The sequence below is a fragment of the Typopeltis vanoorti genome, chromosome 25 (genome assembly GCF_054136105.1).
Source record: "Typopeltis vanoorti isolate ZY-2024b chromosome 25, IOZ_Tvanoo_1.0, whole genome shotgun sequence".
Taxonomy (NCBI): Eukaryota; Metazoa; Arthropoda; class Arachnida; order Uropygi; family Thelyphonidae; genus Typopeltis; species Typopeltis vanoorti.
In genome coordinates, this window is record NC_143573.1 from 42,027,936 (window position 1) to 42,048,422 (window position 20,487).

At 33.9% G+C, this 20,487-nt stretch overlaps 2 protein-coding genes across 7 annotated transcripts in view; one reads left to right on the plus strand and one right to left on the minus strand.

Moving 5' to 3' along the window:
* The window catches only part of LOC150092685 (uncharacterized), a 491,968-nt gene extending 482,645 nt beyond the window's left edge, over window positions 1–9,323 (plus strand). For all 4 annotated transcript variants that reach the window (XM_090414354.1, XM_090414355.1, XM_090414357.1 and 1 more), the window contains exon 24: window positions 6,946–9,323. In XM_090414354.1, coding sequence (XP_090270480.1) covers window positions 6,946–7,026 — 81 coding nt within the window. In that variant the 3' untranslated portion in view covers window positions 7,027–9,323. The remainder of the gene's footprint in view (window positions 1–6,945) is intronic.
* LOC150092686 (COX assembly mitochondrial protein 2 homolog) overlaps window positions 4,906–20,487 on the minus strand; it is a 59,663-nt gene continuing 44,081 nt past the window's right edge. The window contains exons 3-4 of one of the 3 annotated variants that reach the window (XM_090414360.1): window positions 15,566–15,652; window positions 4,906–4,969 (exon numbers count right to left, since the gene is read on the minus strand). In XM_090414360.1, coding sequence (XP_090270486.1) covers window positions 15,578–15,652 — 75 coding nt within the window. In that variant the 3' untranslated portion in view covers window positions 4,906–4,969; window positions 15,566–15,577. Of the gene's footprint in view, window positions 4,970–15,490; window positions 15,653–20,487 lie in introns of those variants that run through there. The other 2 variants (XM_090414359.1, XM_090414361.1) reach the window with 2 other exon arrangements.

The window sequence follows — 20,487 nt, forward strand, 5'->3', positions numbered from 1 at the left end:
AAAAGATAGTAAAGTCACGGACGGGATGATTCTAGGCATTATTTACAGTTAGTGGAAGTTATTAATTTTTACATTAGAGAAAGGGTTGAGAGAATGCTGATCCTGGTTGGACCTGGAAGAGAGGAAGGTTCCTTTTATGACCAACATGTGAAGGTCTTTCAATATGGCAGATCCCAAACTGTGTCACATGTTTGTTTTCTTTCTATGCTGGTGTTTTATAAAAATATCTCAAATGAATGCTTAGTCTGATTAAATGATGTTTCCAAAAAGCAGATTGTCTTAGAAAAAAAGGTTGCTCTCTCCAGATAAAAAGATTATTCCAAAACTATATTTCTGAATTTTTTTTTTATTGAACTCCTCTAAATACAAATCAACACCACATAGCATCATCATCAAATTTCTGACATATATTCTCAAGGGATATACAGGATATGATAACACTACATGAAAAGTTTACATCATTACTAACTTCATATCTACAATTTTCCTGCAAATCAGTCTGTTAAATGTCAAGACTCCAAAATTATCAGGTCTTATATTTCTGTCTTCTAAGACACTTTTTACTGTATCAATCCACCTATATCTTGATCTTCCTCTGGGTCTTTTTCCTACCAACCTGGCAGAGAACACTGGTTTTGCTAATCTTTCCTCTCACATTCTGTTTAAGCGACCATACCACCTAAAATTAGCTTTGCTAACGCATTCCTGGAAGCTGACATTGTCAAGTTCTGTCCTAATATCCTCATTTTTAATATGATATTGCCATTGATGCCATCTGCTCATGCCCCCCTAATCTTTCTCAGGACTCTCATATCTGCTGTCTCTAGTCTTTGGTCAAGTGTCTTACTTCTGACCCAGCTCTCAGTCCATATGTTAAAAAGTATTTGAACACTTATTGTATGTATACAGCTAATTTAGTGTTTTGAGTAATTTCTCTCTTGATTCTGGAATCTTGCAGACTTGTAGCAGATTTATATAGAAGTATAACATCATCCGCATAAAGCAAAGAGCTGAGATTAACATCTCCAATTTTGATACCAGATTTAATACCACTTTCCTTTATAATGTGATCCATATAATGACAGAGGGGACCTTGTCTCAGACCAGATTTAACATTAAATCATCTTCCTGTACTTCCTTTAATTCTAACTGCTGACTTACAACTCAAATAAAGACTAAGTATTGCTTGATACAATGCCCCATTGACACCATATAACTGTAGCGTATTGAATAGCTTCTCTCTTGGCACCTTGTCATATGCTTTTCCAAATCTACAAAAATTAAATACAGATCTTTGTTATATTCCCATGCTTTCTCGACTATTTGTCGTAAAGTGAAGATCTGATCCTGACAGCCTCTATTTGGCCTGAATCCAGCTTGTTCTTCACCAAGTTTTTCTTCCACAATCCTTCTCAACTGTTTCTCAAGTATACTTGCATATATCTTACCAGGAACACTCAGTAGAGAAATACCTCTGTAATTCTCACATTCCATTTTATTTCCCTTTTTATATATGGGTATACTATGAGAGCCCTATCTAGTCATCAGGAATTTGCCCTTTATCCAGGCCTTCTGAACTATGCAGTGCAGCCACTGTAAGACTTTTATACCTCAATACTTGAGCATTTCTGCTGCCTTTCCACATTTCAGGCTTTTTCTACTTGAAATATGGATATGTATTCCTGACTACATGCCTGTTGATTTTTTTTATTTTGCAATTTTTCGAAGTAATTACTCCATACTTCAAGGATATCTATTTCTCCCATTTTTATGTCACCTTTGTCATCTCTAATTCCTTTTACAGCACTCTTTCCTCTATTTCTGATCTTCTTCAACAACCTCCAGAATATCTTGCCACCTTCTTAATATTTATTTTCTATGTTTTTACCAAATTCTTCTAATGACTTTTGTTTAGCTAGTTTTACACAGTGTTCAGCTTTCTAACGTTTCTCTCTGTATTCTCCAAGAGCACAAGCTGACTTATTTGACAGGAACTTTTGATATACTTTCTTCTTTTCCTTCACTGCCTATTTAACTTCCTGTGTCCACCATGGAGTTCTGATTTTCTATCCTTGCAGACAGCTTCACCACATTCCTCTCTGTCTGAATCAATCAATGTTTCCTTCAGAGTTTGCCACTGAATCTCCAAGGTTTGATTCCTGTTCTCAAACTGTTTCATTTTTTCTTGAATAATGTTTGTATATTTCATTCTGCAGTTTATATCTGAGAGCTGCTCAACTTTTATTCGCTTTAAAACTTTCTTACATGTTATTCTTTTCAATATGAAATTCAATTTTATCCTGCTCAATACTAAAGGTCATCCCTTCCAATTTCAAACCTCTGTACACTGTGGTGTCCTGCACCAGGGAAAAAACATCACTATCAACAATAACATAATCAATGAGACTTTTCTTATTCCTTGCCTCTTCTCTCCATGTGAATTTGTGCACATTTTTATGTTGGAACATGGTGTTAGTAATAACCAGTCCATGTCCTGAGCAGAAATCCAACAGGCATTTGCCATTATTATTAGCTTTGCTCTTTTCTCCAAATTTTCCCAAAATATTTTTGTATGTCTGACAATCACTTCCTACTCTGCTATTTAGATCCCCAACAAGCACCAACTTTTCCTTTTTCATTGTGTCAGTTGCTTTCTCTAAAGCCTCAAATAACTCCTCCACTTCTACCTTAGTAGAACCTTCTGTGGGACCATAGGCACAAATAAGTTCATTGTCCAGTTCCCCATTCTGATATTTGCCCACATCACTCTACTTGACTGCCTGCCATTCAAGAAGATTAGCCTTGTATTTAGTGTTGATTACTATGGCTACTCCTTCTTTTCCTTGATTGTTATTGCCTAAATATAACATTTCATATTTATTGCTCAGAAAGATCTCACCAGTTTTTGCCTTTTTTGTTTCAGTCACTCCTATTATGTCGATCTAGTACTTATCCAATTCCTCAGCTAGCTCCATTTCTTTGCCATTCAGGCTTCTTATGTTGATAGTACCGATCTTGAACTCCAGTGATATTGAGTTGGGGGGCATTTTAGGATTTGTTCCAGTAGCTGACTTTTCGCTGTTTGCCCTGGTTCCCTGGCAAAAACAATGGGGGCATTGTTTAACCGGGCGATGCCCCAGCCGGCATGAAATTCTGTCATGTTGTACCATCATTCTATATTTTGGTTTAAGCCAGTAAGGATACAATTTGGTCAGCTAAATTCCAAATTGCCAGCCCATCTTCATTCATTCAATATCTAGGTAGATACCCAATAGGGTGCACCACGAGAAGGTGAGGATTGGATATTAGGTCAGAAGCCCTGATCAGTTCTCCGCATTCCTTTAAAGGTGGAGGTCTCCTCTCAGTTATACAGCTTTGATCCTTAAGCACCACATAGCAATGCTTATTTTCTTAAGGAGCACCCGTGTTTTGAACGCATTGGCTTTTCCTGAGTGATTTTAATGAGTAAACCTATTATGACATAAAGAATTCATATTTAGACACATACCTTGGGATAGAACTAGAATACTTCGTGTTCTTTTCTTCCTAACTTGAAAATTTTCTTGGAACATAAACTGAGATAATAGATCATTGATAAGTTGTTTAGAATCATAAAACTAAACAGCCATAAAAGAATAATTTACAAGGGAATTAAAAATGAACTGTAAAATTAAAAATGCTGGCAAGATTATACTAGAAAGGAATAAATGATGTGGTGACATAATGAAACCTCCAAGAATGAATTAATAAAATCAAAATACAGTGTATGAGCCATTTTGACTTTGCCTTCAGAGGTGCAAAGAGCACTCTACTTACTGAGGAAAGTGAAAATAGATTTAAAAAAAAAAAAATAAATAAATTTTTTTTTTCCATTTATGAGATCTTTTTGAGAGGCAACTGTCAAATGCCTCTGTATCATATTAAGTAAGAATTGTTGGAAAGGAGTTGGCTGTCCATCAGGACAGTGACTTTCATGACCATGTTGTACAGATAATATAAATATACTACAGTATAAGATATGAACTAGATATCCAATATATCGCTTGAAGACAGAAGTGCACTGCCTTATGTTTCTGCAAACTGATATTTTAATATTCAAACTCTGAAATCCATGTTTCACAGAATCCGTGACTTTTCATTGTAGGAATTTGTTAGTTTGATGGATGCTTTTAGTGTTGTGAGGATTTCCTTTTATCAGTGATGAATTTTTCATTTCTTTAGGGAATTTAGATGGCAGATATCTATCTCTTCTTCCATCCTGGATACCTATAGGGATTTTAATGGTTTTATTTTCCTTTGGGGAATAGATCTGAAGGATCTGAAAACATTCCCATAAAGGTGTATTAAATGTTTAGCCAAAATGCACTTTGAAAATCATGTGGAAGCCTTCCTGTGGAAAGAGGCAGAAAAAGTTGAAAAAACTGTCGAGATATTTTTTGAATTAGTGGGTTTAGGTGTGATGGAATCATTTTAGTGTGTTATTTTTTTAAGGGAGAAGTTTTTTTTTTTTTTGTAAATGCTCTGTTCAGATGGAAGATGGGGTAGCCAGATGTGTTAACATCCCCTTTGATACTTTTTTCCTTCTGAGTATTTTTCAACTACTGTGAAGAGTATGAGAAGAAAATAATAGACTAAGAATAAAAATACAAAAGCTTATTAAAAAAATAAATGATACTATGCTGCTAACAGCAGAAACATACATTGATGACTCGAAGTTGCTAGACCAGCTGGTAAATTCAAGCAGACTTTAATTGCATGTCACATCCAACCTACACAAAACTGTTTTTAATTACACAGAGACATGAAAAACTTGTACTGTGAAAGTTTACTGTTATTATTATTTGAACTTTTATGATTTCTGATTATTTATAGTAAATTGTCATCAGGAAATGATGATGGTATATGTTGATCTCACACTAACTGAGGTTATCTTGAAAAATACGCTTGGCCATGAGTAGATTTCTGCCAGCTGGAGAATAGTTACAGACCAGAGAGAATGAAATATTTTTCATTTAATAATATAATAATATATATATATATATATATAAAATTTTCTAAGCAAAGTCTTTTTGACTTTAAGAAAACACAAAAAACAAAAGAATGTGTCATATAAAGGGTCATTAGAGTAACAAATATAAATTATTACATTTTCCATAAAATTAATGTTTTTACTGACTTTTCTCTTTTCAAATGGTTCTTACAGAAAGAAAATCTTCAACCATGATACAACACCACTAATCTCTTTACGGAACTCCTATTGGCTTATTTGGGACATGTCATTATAAATATATGTATATAAAAAGGAAAACGGGGATAGTTGTTTGCATAATTTGTCAAGCCCTGGCTATCCCTAATGTGGTAATTTCTTTCCAATTTAATGTCAGTGAATTCTTTGATTTTTTTTTCTCTCTTCTCTCTCATGAAAGGTTGTTAACCTATAACACACTAGCTCCATGGTTATCTGGGAATTCCACTTTAGAAACGAAATGTTCAACTTCTTCAAATTAAATTACTTGGGCCCTTTAATAGCAAAACAGCTCATACCAAGCACTTAAAACTATCTATCACCTAATGACATTCACAAATCCATGTCACAGTAAGATTCAAACACAAGGACTATAGGTTTTTGGAGAATAGTGAACACCTGTCTGCTTGGCCAAACACAGCCCAGTTAAAAGAAATCTTTAATTAGAAAGGCTTCTTTTCAATTTTACTGTTCAGTTTAAATGTTAAGGATGTAGAAACTATTCTGGTTTTCACCCAATCAACATAAAATAGGAAAGATATTTTTTATGTATTTGCAAAATAATACATTTACAGAAACATAAATTATACAAAAATAATAAGAAATTATTTAAGTTAAGGGATATTGCATCCCATATTGTTTCTTAGCCAAATAAGAAACTCAAAGAGTTTCATGCTGAATATAGAAACTATATAAATTTCGGCGATTCCAAGCGTAAGCAAATACCTGGATAGAGCAGCACCTGACCCATTTGGTAGTGCAAACTGAAGCAACTCATAGAAAGGGTGGAGCAAGCTCTGATCACTATTCTTGGTATTTACCCATAATGCGAACTTAGCTCCTAGGAGCTGTATTACTGTTCTACATTATGAGAGAAGGTCACTACCCAGACCGGTTTCAACCTTTATTGGGGTCTCATCAGTGAGTAGGTAGACCCTAGTTAATACCAAGTTTGTAGCAAACAGAACTTACATCCCTTCTATGAGAATTGCCAAGAAGGTGTCCTAATAAATTACTAATTATATGAAGAGCCAAAGGCTTCAATTCGGCGACATGGACTTATTTAAGTTAAGAGATATTGCATCCCATGTTGTTTCTTAGCCGAATATAGAAACTATATAAATTTTGGCGATTCCAAGCGTAAGCAAATACCTGGATAGAGCAGCACCTGACCCATTTGGTAGTGCAAACTGAGGCAACTCATAGAAAGGGATGTAAGTTCTGTTCGCTACAAACTTGGTATTAACTTGGGTCTACCTACTCACTGATGAGACCTCAATAAAGGTTGAAACCAGTCTGGGTAGTGACCTTCTCTCATAATGTAGAACAGTAATACAGCTCCTAGGAGCTAAGTTCGCATTATGGGTAAATACTAAGAATAGTGATCAGGGCTTACTCCACCCTTTCTATGAGTTGCCTCAGTTTGCACTACCAAATGGGTCAGGTGCTGCTCTATCCAGTTATTTGCTTGCGCTTGGAATCACTGAAATTTATATAGTTTCTATATTCGGCATGAAATTCTTTGAGTTTCTTATTCGGCTAAGAAACAATATGGGATGCAATATCCCTTAACTTAAATAAGTCCATGTTGCCGAATTGAAGCCTCTTCATATAATTAGTAATAAGAAATTATTTTATAAATAATAGTATTATATATGTTGATATTTCTGATTATATAATCTATTTATGTTTCTTTCCAGCCTTGTTCTCTGCCAGATGGAGATATTGGTCATACTTTTATTGAATATAACTTGGTATTCCAGAGGAAATGTGACAAATGAATGACAGTAATTATTAACAGTGGAATTAGAGTTGTGTCCAGAGTATACAAGAAAGCATGGTAATGTCATGCTACTGCTGTTGTTGCTTTGATTCACACAAAACGTGTTGTGCCATTTATAAGCAAAATATACAGCTTTATAAATTATGTGACACTTATGTGAAATATGCAATGCTGGTTCATTTGCATAAACTATCTGTGAACATCCTTTCTGGTGATACAGATGAACATTCCCATAAAGGTGTATTAAATGTTTAGCCAAAATGCACTTTGAAAATCATGTGGAAGCCTTCCTGTGGAAAGAGGCAGAAAAAGGTGAAAAAACTATCGAGATATTTGGCTGGCATATATAGTATAACAGAGTTGAGATTATAGATTTATCATTTACCTGGTTAGAATCACAGAACTTCTGCCGCAGCTGACAGACACTCCAGGTGTTTATTTACACACTCACTCTTAAAAGGGACCAAAAGAAAAATCATTATATATATTGTAAAAAGTTTATTTCCATTTCCCAATTTAAGCAGAATGCTGTGCATTCTCACATGCATTGAAAATGCATCATGAACTCGTTCATATTTTTCATCATACATCTTTTTCATTCCCTTCTGCTAGAAAATATTTTTAACTGCAATTTGTAGCTTTCTCAAGCACGTGCTACACCAATCAGCCTGCTACGTGATCTCGAAATTCCTTCCAGTGCAATTACAAAAACATGAATTAGTGTTTTGTTTAGTTTTTGAAGTTATCTGTCCAGTAGTATATGTATTGTTACTTTTACTGTATGAAATGTAAAAAAAAGAAGAGATGTCATCAATGCTTTACAAATGACGATTCTTGTTAAACTTCAGAAAAACCTGAATTTTAACTTTCATCTTGCAAATACCAACTTCAGGTATATTTAAGATAAAGTAACTCTGTTTTTGTATATTTTTCTAATGACAAGTTTGTACAGATTTTGCTTTTATATCTTTAAGATAACATTCATATGAGTATTTTGTTGGATACTGAGTACAGTTAAATTTTTCAAAAGATTTACAGCATAAGCAGTAAAAATACAAATGCAACAACCTCTTCCAGTAAAATTTGCTCAAGTTTTTCCTGCTATCATACAGCTGTTGTGCTACTGTAACTGTATAGATAACTTTATATGTTAATTAAATCATGATTATATACTGTTTGGAAAGAGTAAAAAAAAAAAAAAAAATACATTCATTTGTTGTGATAAATGTTATTAGCAGGTAAATGATAAGTAGGTTGTCAGACAGCAGTAATTTTCATTGTTATTATTATGCAGTTGATCCATTAATGTCATAATTATGATGTACAGGTTACAGGTGCCATTAACTTGGCTGTTTAAAGATCTACTAGGAATGGTTTCTCTTAGTATGACTGGTTATTTTTTTTTTTCATAGTGATAAATCCGTCCAACTTTTTTAAAAGTGCCATTAAGACAGCTATTTTATTAAATAAAAAATATTTATAAACATAAACATTTTGATTAGAAAATTTTCTATAAAATTCTAGTTGAAATGCTTTCATCCTAGAATTATACTGTAGCAAGCTGTCCAAATTTTAGACCAAACCTTACTTGTGTATATAAAAAAAAAAATAATAATTTTAAGTCAGATTCTGCAATGTTATATACTTCTATACATTGCAAAATATTATTCATATGTCATTTATAGAGAAACAGAAAATGTTCCAGGTTGGGATTACAGTAATCATTCCTGTTGTTACAAAATATATCATACATTCCAGGGGGGGGGGGCAATTGCTGAATTGAAATAGGTAATTATTTTGAACAACTTGTAAATTTAAGCTACCTTCATCAAAAAATAAGTTTAAACTTGCAAACTTGATATGCATTTACTAAATTATAATTCAAAATTTCAGTAAATAAGTTGCAATGAGATCATCTTAATATTAACTGTTATCGGCAATCTCTCCTTTGCATGCAAACAGTTTAAATTAATGTGTAGTTCAGGTTGTTTACCTCAAAGTATGTAATTAAGTGATCCAAGCTCAATAAATATACATAAAACCAAGGGATTTAACTGTTCTTTGGGATAAAAGTTTATTGAAAATTTATTCAAATTTTAGTTAATCAAGAATTTTTTCTTAATGATACATCCTAAAAATAAAATGACAAGTAGTCATAATATCTGACGAACAAAATATCAAACACTGTGCCTTTTTTTTTTGTTGTTAAATTTATTATATGATAGGTTTTCTGTAAAATAACAATGTTAATACTGATTTATATTCATAATTGAAATAAAGAGTTCTTTATCATAAGGCTTATGTTTAGAATTGATAAATTTCATATTACACAGTTTACAAAATGACAAAAAACAGCGATAATTAGGAATAGAAAATAATCAGCTTTGTACAGCTACAGTTTGCTGTTTTTTTTTTGTTTTAGGTGAGGAATATTCTTTATCAAAAAAGGAGCGTCAAGTTCATTTGTCACCCAGCAACAGATAATGAATCAAAGAACTCTTGTTATGTGCAAGGAGAGCGTATAAATTAAAAATGCCAAGAAATTATATTCTTGGTTTAATCCTTTATTCAAGTGTAAACTAATGAAACTTCATGACTGGGCTACTTGTATACAGAGGCTAATGACTTTGCATCAATTGCCTTAGTATACATAATGCAAAGCACCCCCCCCCTCCCTTTAAGACTGGTCTGGGTCAAAACCCAGACCAGTTTCGACCTTTATTGAGGTCTCATCAGTGGGAGCCAGGCCCAGAAGAAGATGTCAACAAAATATATTCTTGGTTTAATCCTTTATCCAAGTGTGTAAACAAACTTTTTTGGGGGAGGGAGGGAGGGAGAGAGAGAATAAAGGATTAAACCAATATAATTTCTTGCATCTTTAATTTATAGTATAATCAAGTGAAAAACTTTTCAACAGCAAAGAGAGCCTAAAAACATTTGGTGCACCACTTTCAGCATTATCTATAAATTAAAGAAGAGGCCAAAATAGCCATAGTTTCCATTGCTAGATTAAAGTTAGAAAAGCAAGGGCTCCAGAAATACCACTTAAATCTGCTAGTCACAAAAAAATTTTACTCACCTACACTATGAATTCTTGTAAAAAAGAATTCATAACACAGTATTAACATTACAATTACAATTACATAACATTACATTTTTAACACAGTATTATATTACAACTTCATACCTACTTAAGGGCTAAAGAGGGTGTTGGAAGAATAAGAATATAAATTGGTCTTATTTTGTATTACAGTTGGCAGTGAAACAAAATAAAATTGGTTAATTAAACTTGTTAAATTAATTTTTTTGTTTAATGGTATCTTTGATTTTTATAAGAATGGTGATGACTTGCAAGTTATGCAAAATAAAATATTTTAAAATACTTGACTACTTATTTCAAAATTAATCTGCAGATATTTAAGGCTTAAGTGTATAACAGAGGGTTAGAGATAAATAATACTCCTATTGGAATTACTTCATATTTCAGGAACAGGAGTGAGGCATATATTTGCGTGAAAATAACTTTTGGGGGATAAATGGTCTATGAAGAATTAACTTATTAAATTAATTACATAATATCCTATTTCCTGGTTGAAAATAAAACTTCTTCACTAGATTCATTTGAGACCACTAGTGATCAAATAACTTGATAGTGAATTGAGATGTTATAAAATGCCTTATTTTCTTCATATAATATACAAATTATGCAAAGAAAATAAAGCAAGTAAACCAAGTTAAGTAAAGCAATATATTTTGAGCATTCATAATGAAGCTGAAAATTCACTCACCACTTGTCTCTGACAACTCACCCATGGTGAATAGATTTCTGGAGCCCCTGCTTTAAATGTTTGTCAAGGGAAAGATTTGCAGAAAACAATGGTGATCTTTACTGCTACATTATCTACAGTTTGGGAATGAAATTCTTGAACACTGAATTCAACTGTTATAAGATTTCATATCTAACTGTGCAGTTATTGTTTGTCTGAAATTTGTAGATAAGCAGTCGAGCAATGATAAATGAAATCAGAGAGCTAATTTGGTTGCATTTAACTACAAAATTTGCTGCAACTGCTTCTGATTAAAATATTCTTTAAGGTAATCTCAAATATAAATGCATTGGACCTGTTATAATCTGCTATAATATGTGAACATCTCCTATAAACACTGTTTCTGATAATTTATTACTGAAACAAATATTTAGCCACCTAGGTATCAGACAATGTAATTTTTTTGTAAACATTAATAAAATACAGCTAACTCTCAACAATTAAAAACTTGTAGGGACCACGAGAATAGTTTGTTATAGTGGACAGGACTTTTCAGTAGTTTGCTATAGTGAGAGTTGATACAAAGTTGTTCTGCACTATTGTTTGAGACATTAAGATCTCTGTTACTCATCCCTTCCCCCCCCCTCTTTTGGTCATTGTTTGTAGACTGCTATGATAAGGAGCATGACTGATTTTGTTACAAAAAAAAAAAAAGTTCTTGGTATTTAACATCAAGAAAACAATCAACTTTTTTTTCCCTTTTCATAAATAAGGCACACTTAACTACTGATTATCAGCATAAGGTATCTTTTTATATCTTGCTTGCCATTCAGCATCAGTCTGAAGCTAAGTGCAGTTGTGAAAGACATGATTCCATGTATCCTTACAGGAAAATTGCTGAATGCAGAGCCTACTGGTATAAATAGAAATTGTTAAATATTTCCAAAACTGCAATAATAAATTAGCATCTACAATCATTGCCTCCAGTTGGGGAGAGTGGTCATGCAGTTTTGACCTGGAAAGTAGCTAAGTATATGGAATTTTCAAATGAGAAGGATATATGGGAACTGAGTTTGTGACAAACTCAGGAGGCAGTTTTTTTTTTATGTTGCTCCCTCATAAAAGGTTATTTTGTACCGTGGGTGGGCTAAGGTTTTTTTTTTTTTTTTTTTTTTTGAGCAGTGCTGGTATTTGAAACTGCAGGAGAAAGATGCTAGCACTGCAATGGATGTGTGCATATGGGATGGGGGGAGGACTGAGGAAAGCAGTGTTCAAACTGCATACCCAAGTCAGGAGAATAAATAAAGTAGAAGTTAAATGAATGAGTAACATCATCGAGTTATAAAAATGTTGTGGAGAGAATATAAAGAAAACTATGATAAGCAGTACAATGCACCATTAAGAAATAATCACCATGGTAAGGAAGACAAAATGACATTGAGTTGAGTGATCGCTTTACAAGGAGTATCCATCCAGGTGAAGTTAAGGCAGTGACTGATAACAGGGAAGAATGTGAAAACAGAGATTGAGGAATTGGAGATGTTCAAGATATTAGGAAAGCTCATTGTGCATGCAACAGGAGTGAATGAATATCAGCTCTTATATCATGATAAGTCTCAGCACACTAGTAGCATCCCAAGAGGGAAAAGATAGTTTTGTAAAAATAATCAAAATCAATGGTGTGATGTAGGACTAGAGCTGGCTTACATGAGCTGGTTGTTAAATTTTCAAGAATTTTTTGCAAATTGGTTGTTAAACTGACATTGACTAAGAAATGTAGAGCAGCACACACTTCAATCCCTAATGACCAGCAGCATTTGGGCAATAAGCTTGTATATGGCGATGCACAAAAATCCAGCAACTGTGCTTATTTCAACACCCTTTGTGCTTCCTTTCCACCATCTCCCTCCCCCCCTAAGGGACAACCTGTGTAGGGATTATCTCCACTAGCAATTTTACAGGAATATTATTTTTCAACAAACATCTGCTTAATTATGCTTCAGGTTCTGCCTTTGTAATTCTTACAAAGACAGAACCTGAAGCATAGTTTCTGAAGAGGATAGCAGTGATAAATTATTATTATTGTTGTAGAAGCACCTCCATGGAGTCCGAAGACTCACTGCGGGAAATCCAATCTATTGTACCTCTCCTTGAACCCATTAATAGACAAAGCACTCACAACTGACTCTGGCAACCCATTACACTCATTCACAACTCTCCAAGCAAAAAATCTAGTCTTCACACCCCTACTAACCACACCTTTATTCAATTTCCAGGGATGACCCTTTGTTCTTTCCCCTCCAGCAAGTGCTGAAACATTTCCCCTGCATCTATTCTATAAAACCCTTTAAGCAACTTAAATGTTTCTATCATATCCCCTCTTTTTCTCCTATCAACCAACTTCTGCAATCCACACACCTTCAATCTATCTTCATAGGGAACATTCCACAGTCCACTCACCATCTTGGTCACTCACCTCTGAATCCTCTCCACTGCTTCCTCATCCCCAAGAAATCCAGAGGACCAGACTTGAGCACAGCAATCCACAGCATATCTCTACTTGTTAATGTGTTCTTTTTAAAATAGTTGAACAAGAGATCACATATCAGAATAAATTATGATAAATTTATTGGGAAAAGAATTAGAGGATTGGGATATAATTCCATTTGTCATGGTTGAATTGCAGAGACTGGCTAAGAATACAAGAGCTCGACAAAAGTCAACGAAAACATTCTGTGAACTTTATGGAAATCGCAATAATAAATGAAGATTTATTATTGCGAAGCTTTAGATTCAACTGTACTTACCAGATCTCATATTTGTAATAAAGCTGTTTATCATAAAGACAATTTTGTTTTGCTAACGACAATATGGCAGCCATTATTAACATCTCACTTGCTGTCAAGCTGAACAGTTGCACATGCACAGCAAAGAGATTCATGGGAGATTGACAACTGAACAAGGAAAGCATCAGTATCTAAGTATCAGATGGACAGAGAGAAAATTAAGAATGGAGACCAGAAGATACATACATCTTCAAGGCACACCTTTCCTAATTGGGTTGTGGGGACAGCAGTTGCAAGAGGAACTTCCAATTGTCACGATCCTCCGCCACCAAGCTCAGATGTTCTGGTGGGATTCTCAAACGTGTCCACCCAAGGTTTTGAATATAATCTATCCAGCAAGTCCTTGCCCTCCAATGTGGCCTCCCACCCTCTGGTTTGGCCCTTCCCTTAATGCATAGCATCATGCATGTCCACAAGGAGATGTGCTTTGCATTATGGGAGATACTAAGGCAGGTGATCAGTGCTTAGTCCACCTTTCCCACAAGTTGCCTCAGACCTGAAAATACTGCAGGTGCAAACTTAGCTTACTTGGGAAAATAGGATTAAAACCAAGTTTATAAAATTTCTTGGTATCTTCAGCGTATAGTATACCCAAGGTAAAAAATTTCTGAACCTGTAAGTCGTTGGGGAAAATATATACAGTATATGTATAAAGAACTTCAAAAATAATTAACACTCGAACTGAAAACAGGATTTTGTGTAATCAAGCAATAACACAATCTGCAAATCTGAAAACAAACCTAAACTCAACATCACCAGAGTTAAAGATCGGTACTATCAACGTAAGAAGCCTGAATGGCAAAGAAATGGAGCTAGCTGCGGAATTAGATAAGTACCAGATCGCCATAATAGGGGTGACTGAAACAAAAAAGACCAAAACTGGTGAGATCTTTCTGAGCAATAAATACAAAATGTTCTATTCAGGCAATGACAATCAAGGAAAAGAAGGAGTAGCCATAGTATTCAACACGAAATACGAGGCTAATCTTCTCGAATGGCAGTCAGTCTCAAGTAGAGTAATGTGGGCAAATATGAGAATGGGGAACTGGACAATGAGACTTATTTGTGCCTATGGTTCTACTAACGTAGAAGTGGAGGAATTTTTTGATGCTTTAGAAAAAGTAACTGACACAATGAAAAATGAAAAGTTGGTCCTTGTTGGAGATCTAAATAGCAGAGTAGGAAATGATTGTGAGACATACAAAAATATTTTGGGAAAATTTGGAGAAAAGAGCAAAGCTAATAATAATGGCAAATATCTGTTGGATTTCTGCTCAGGACATGGACTGGTTATTACTAACACCATGTTCCAACATAAAAATGTGCACAAATTCACATGGAGAGAGAAGAGGCTAGGAATAAGAAAAGTCTCATTGACTATGTTATTGTTGATAGTGATGTTTTCTCCCTGGTGCAGGACACCAGAGTGTACAGAGGATTTGAAATTGGAAGTGATCACTATTTAGTCTTGAGCAGGATAAAATTGAATTTCATATTGAAAAGAAAAACATGTAAGAAACTTTTAAAGGAAATAAAAGTTGAGCAGCTCTCAGATGTGAACTGTAGACTAAAATAAACAAAGATTATTGAAGAAAAAATGAAAGAGTTTGAGAACAGGAATCAAACCTTGTTGATTCAGTGGCAAACTCTGAAGAAAACACCCCTTGAGGGTACATGGCAGGAATTTGATGATGATGATCTGTAGTTACTGCAGAATACAATTTAGTGAAACCAAGTCCCTCTCCACTATTAATATTCCTTTACTAATTATCTAAACAAACCGCAATGCACAGGAAAATGAAGATTAATAGCATATGGTTTCTTTGTAAAATAAAAACAGTGAAATCACTTTGCACATTTATAATAATTTATTTGTACATAAATCTAAAGAAAATACTGACATTTATGTATTCTATATACATACATTCATACACATCTAAGTAATGTTTTGATACATTCTTCTCTTTTTTTCCATTGATTTCTCATAATTGGCTTTCTGTTTATCCTGTCTCTGGGTTAAAAATAAAAGAAAAGTTTGCTAGTTATACTTTTTCTGTGATTTTGCAATACAAGTGACACATATATATATAAAAGGAAGCAGAAAAAATATTTTGCTGATTGCAAAAAAAAAAAAATAGTAATACTGATACACACCAAATACAGATTTTTTCCCCTATAAAGTATTTAGTGTATGACACCAAATACATTACAGGGAAAAAACCTGTAAATCGTTGATAATTGGTGATATTATTTTCCAAGTGTCATGTCACCCGTGATTTTAATTAACAATAATAATAATGATGAAAAGCTTATTAGATAAAGGAACTACTCTGCTTGCCCAAGCAGAAGCTGTGTTAAATGATTATTATAAAAATTTTAATTTATATTAAGCGAGCAATTAAAAAAGACATACCTGGTTATATCTTTTATGTAGAGATGAATGACCAAACATTTAGAGCCAAAAGTATATGGTAAGAGAATGGTGTTGAACATGAAGCTCAATTATTTGAACTTAAATATATGTTTTCAACAGTCAAAAATGAAACTTAATAGAACAGGAAAACAAGGAAAATGATCAACCAAATGGACTATAGATTTTGAAAAATTAAGAATTAAAAATATGAAAAACAAAATTTAATGACCAAAGAGGAACAAAAGTTAGTAAAGTGTATATAGGACCAGCTGGCTGTTTGGTGGGAATTGTCATCAGATGATAAACAGCACCAAAAAAAACCATGAGCTGCTACGTAGTTTAAGATTATGTATTAAGAGGAGTTCAGTTGGTTCAAGAATAACAGGATATTTGGATGGATCAGAATTAATGGGAATAATATGTGTAATTGCCAAGAGGGTGAAATTAAATAGCTTTTTTTGTGTGTTTATAGCATCCTGATTGGTTCTTATTCTGGAGATGAAGAGCAACATAATTTGGTTTCATTATCTCAGAAATCAATGATGGTAACTTCTTCAATTTAAGGAGCGTGTTTTGATTGTATTCAATGCAATGAGATTTCCGTAGTGGAACGTACGTGTTCTGGTATGGGGATGTTGCAATTTTCGTAACGTACTAAACAAGATTAAAAAATGAATAGTCAATCCAATGTAGCAGGTATTGCATCCTGATTGGCAGTTAAACTTATAAACAACATTATACCATAGTAATACATCAGGTTTACCTAATAAGCTTTAATAATTTTTATTATTGAAATCTGAATTAGCCATCTGATAGGTTCGATATATCAGCAAGCCATATGCATGGAGGGTTCTCAAAAGGCACAAGTGATATGTTGCAGAGTACTGTTTTGGGACCATTTAGATGCTGTGAATGCTTTAAATGGTGGATAATTCAGTCAGTATCAACAAACCTTACTGTTTATCTGCAGTCCTTCTTAAGCATCCTTCTGTAGTAGATAAAGGGGCCAATGCAATTATGTATATTCATATGAACATCCAATAACAGTTTTTCATTTGTGAAATTTAGCAAACGATTCTTTCCCTGGTATCTACAAAATTTCTTTAAATGTTCAATGTAAATTGGTTTCTGCAACCATAAGAAAAATGGAACTAAATTTAAATTTACTGTTTGAGTATTTTTAGCACTAAAAAAAAAAAATGTGAAGCAGAACGCAGCCCCTTTGAAAATTAGTATCTGCAGTTCAAAATATGACTAGGTTATCCAAGATTTGGGAAACTGGAATGGTATGTACTATATGCATGTATGCATGCTGTTGCTTGCTTCCTTATACCATTACCACAGAGGGATGCTCAGAAAGGACTACATTTTTACTACCATGTTTTGTACAAAAAGATATAAACATTAAATTAATGAAAACCAATTTTCATAGAAAATCTGCAAGTAATAAAATATACAGTGTAGAGAACAGAACATTTCAAGTTCAATATATAACAATTAAAACTATCATAAATATACACATTATAGCTAAAAAATTTCTTTCCAGATATAGGCTAAAAGCCTGTTTTAGCATCCAAAAAACTATATACTTAACATTCTTTCCTACATCTTTATGTGTCATTTCCCATCAAGTTTGTTTTATTATTCTTTGATATTCTTCCTTCTTCAATTCTTTTATTTTATCATTTATTGCACGTGTTTGTGGAGAGGGTGAATTCGCTGTGAGAGGGGGAAGATGGTGAAAATCAGTGCCAAAAGATAAGTTCTTTTTAGAAGTATTTAGTGACAAGTTATTCTTTTTGCATCATTATATTTATGAGTATTTGTTTGATTAACTATAAGGGTTTTCTAATTTTTAAAGTTTTAATATTTGTTTTCTTGTACACTGTCTTGTGCAAGATGGTGCTGATGAACAAAACAATGGCGAGCAATTTTAATGCAAGTGATTACATTTGTTGCAGCACATGCAAAATCTATGGCCTTCACAGAACGAGAGATTTATAGTAGGAGAATTAAACTGGAGAATGTGTCTGTTGAAAGTGTTTCTTGAGCAAATGCCATAAATGTGAAGAGAGTAAGAAGAGCGATAGTGGTAAGTTGAAAGACGAAATGCATGATGATGCGATTGGTGTAGTTAGCATTGCAAGCGGTATCAGTAACTGTATGAATTATACAGTGGAAAATGAAGAAAATGAGCAGATAATAATGGAAAAGATAGCACACTTATGTGGAGTTCTTCACAGAACAAAATGTGAGATTGAGTGGTGGGAGAAATGTCTGGCAGATGATATGACATGGAAGTGAAAGAAAGCAGAACATGAAAGAGCAAAAGCATGAAAATAAGGATCAGATTTTGTAGGATGATTCATTCACTGAGGAGTCCTTGAAGAGTGTGATGAAAGGGAGGTTGTGGGATAAAGGATACAGAAAGTTGAGGTGAAAGAAATGTTTATTATGGCTGGTACAAATGATTTAGCAAGTGACAAGTGTGGTACATGAGAAGGCATAAAAGAGTTGCTAGGGCATGCAAAAAAAGAAGAGTGAGAAAGTAAAAAGTTGTAGAGATGAGCTGAGACAGAGAGCTATGATCGCAAATGAGTCAGTGTGTAGACTGTGCAGGAGGAATGGTGTGGAGTTTATGGATTTATATAATTCTGATATTTATATAAAAATTTATTCAAGCCTTATATATTTATATATATATAAGGCTTGAATCTAAATGGATTTGGTTTCAGAAGTCTTGAGAAAGTGTTGTTCAGTGAAAGTTTGGAAGTCAGGAATGTTTAGGGTGATGCAGGTGAGCACGAGTCCAGACAACTTAGAGGTTAGAAATTGGGAGAATAATCACGATGTGAAATGTAGCGCTCCAAGTTCTTAACTTTAGTGGACTAAGTAACACTAGATGTAAGGGAGGTTGTGAGATAAAGGGGTATTGCAGATCATGTATACTAATGCGAGTAGTATTCGAAATAAGGTTGAAGAGTTTTTGGTATTGGTTAGCACAACTTGGCCAATAGTTATAGGCATTAGTGAGATGTGGTTGACTGAGGATAATAAGGTCATAGTTATAGAATGAAAAGGATATAGTGTTTTCAGAGAGGATAGAAGGAATAGGATGGGAGGAGTTATGCTAATGATAGCAGAGGAATTAAAGCCAAAAGGAGTAGAAGTATATTTGGGAGGGAGGGGGGGGTATTCAGAGAGTAGTTCATTTGAGACTATCTGGTATGCAATCAAGGCCAAACAGGACTAAATATGTAATTGGTTGGTACTATAATCCAGGGGGTATAACTGAGGAGTTCAACTATGGAGGGGGGGGCAGGGAAGGAAATAGAATTTATACAGCTGCTGAGAGAAAATTACTTAAAGCAATAGGTAATGAAGAGAACACAAGTTCAAGAGTGCTAGATCTGATCGCTTCATCAGAGAACTTAACACTAACCAATCTAGCTACTCTGCCTCTGCTTGGAATCTTAATCTGGGAGATTACCCAGACTTGCAGAATTGTCTATTCAGAAGGGATATATATATATATATATATATAGAATTACAAAGCAAATGATTATGACAAGCTGAAGAGTCAGCTTTCAGCAGAGCCATGGCATAAGAATTTGGAGGGAAGAGATGATGGTGCATGGGAGGTGGTCAAGGGGTTTTTGAAGGAAGCACTATATAAACCAGGTAGAAGTTAGATGGATGAATAAATAGTTTCATTAGCATGAGCAGCACACAAAGAAAAGATTGTGGAGGGATTATAAAGAAAAAAGTAATCAGCATGCCCATGAGCAGTATAAGGTTCAGGCAAGAAGGGTGATTGGTATGGTAAGGAAAGCCAAAGCTAATTACAAGAAAAACCTAGCTGATAAGGCTAAAAGAAACCCTAAAGAATTCCTTTGCTATGTGGCAAGTAAAAGAAGGAATGACTATGGAAGAACGATTTAAAAAAGTGATGACAGTGGGGAAGGTAACAGAACCAAACACAGCAATTCCTCAATTAACGAGTCTCCGATTAATGCATCTTTTTTTTCTATATCCAAATGCAATTAATGTGCCCCTAAAATTCAATTAGTGCAACTATAAACATTTTTTATGGCTATTTTAAAAGCTCTCACGAGGATGAAATAATTTAGTTACCGATTTAAAAAATTTTACAAAGTTATTTTTTAATGGCATACTACACTATTTCCATGTACACCATGCTCAAAATTTACCGCCAAAATTTATGTTGTCTGCTAATTACATAGCATTTTGTTGATCATGTCTCATGACTCCTTCGCAACTGCTTTCCTTACTTTTTTTTCATATTTAAAGTAAAAGAATTAGTGGGCAGAAAAGTGGAAGTGCAAAAAAAAAAGATTCGAAAAGCAATTTCATTGAAAGAAAAACTTGAAATAATAAAGAAAAATGAACAAAGCAAGTCCAGAGCAAAGATA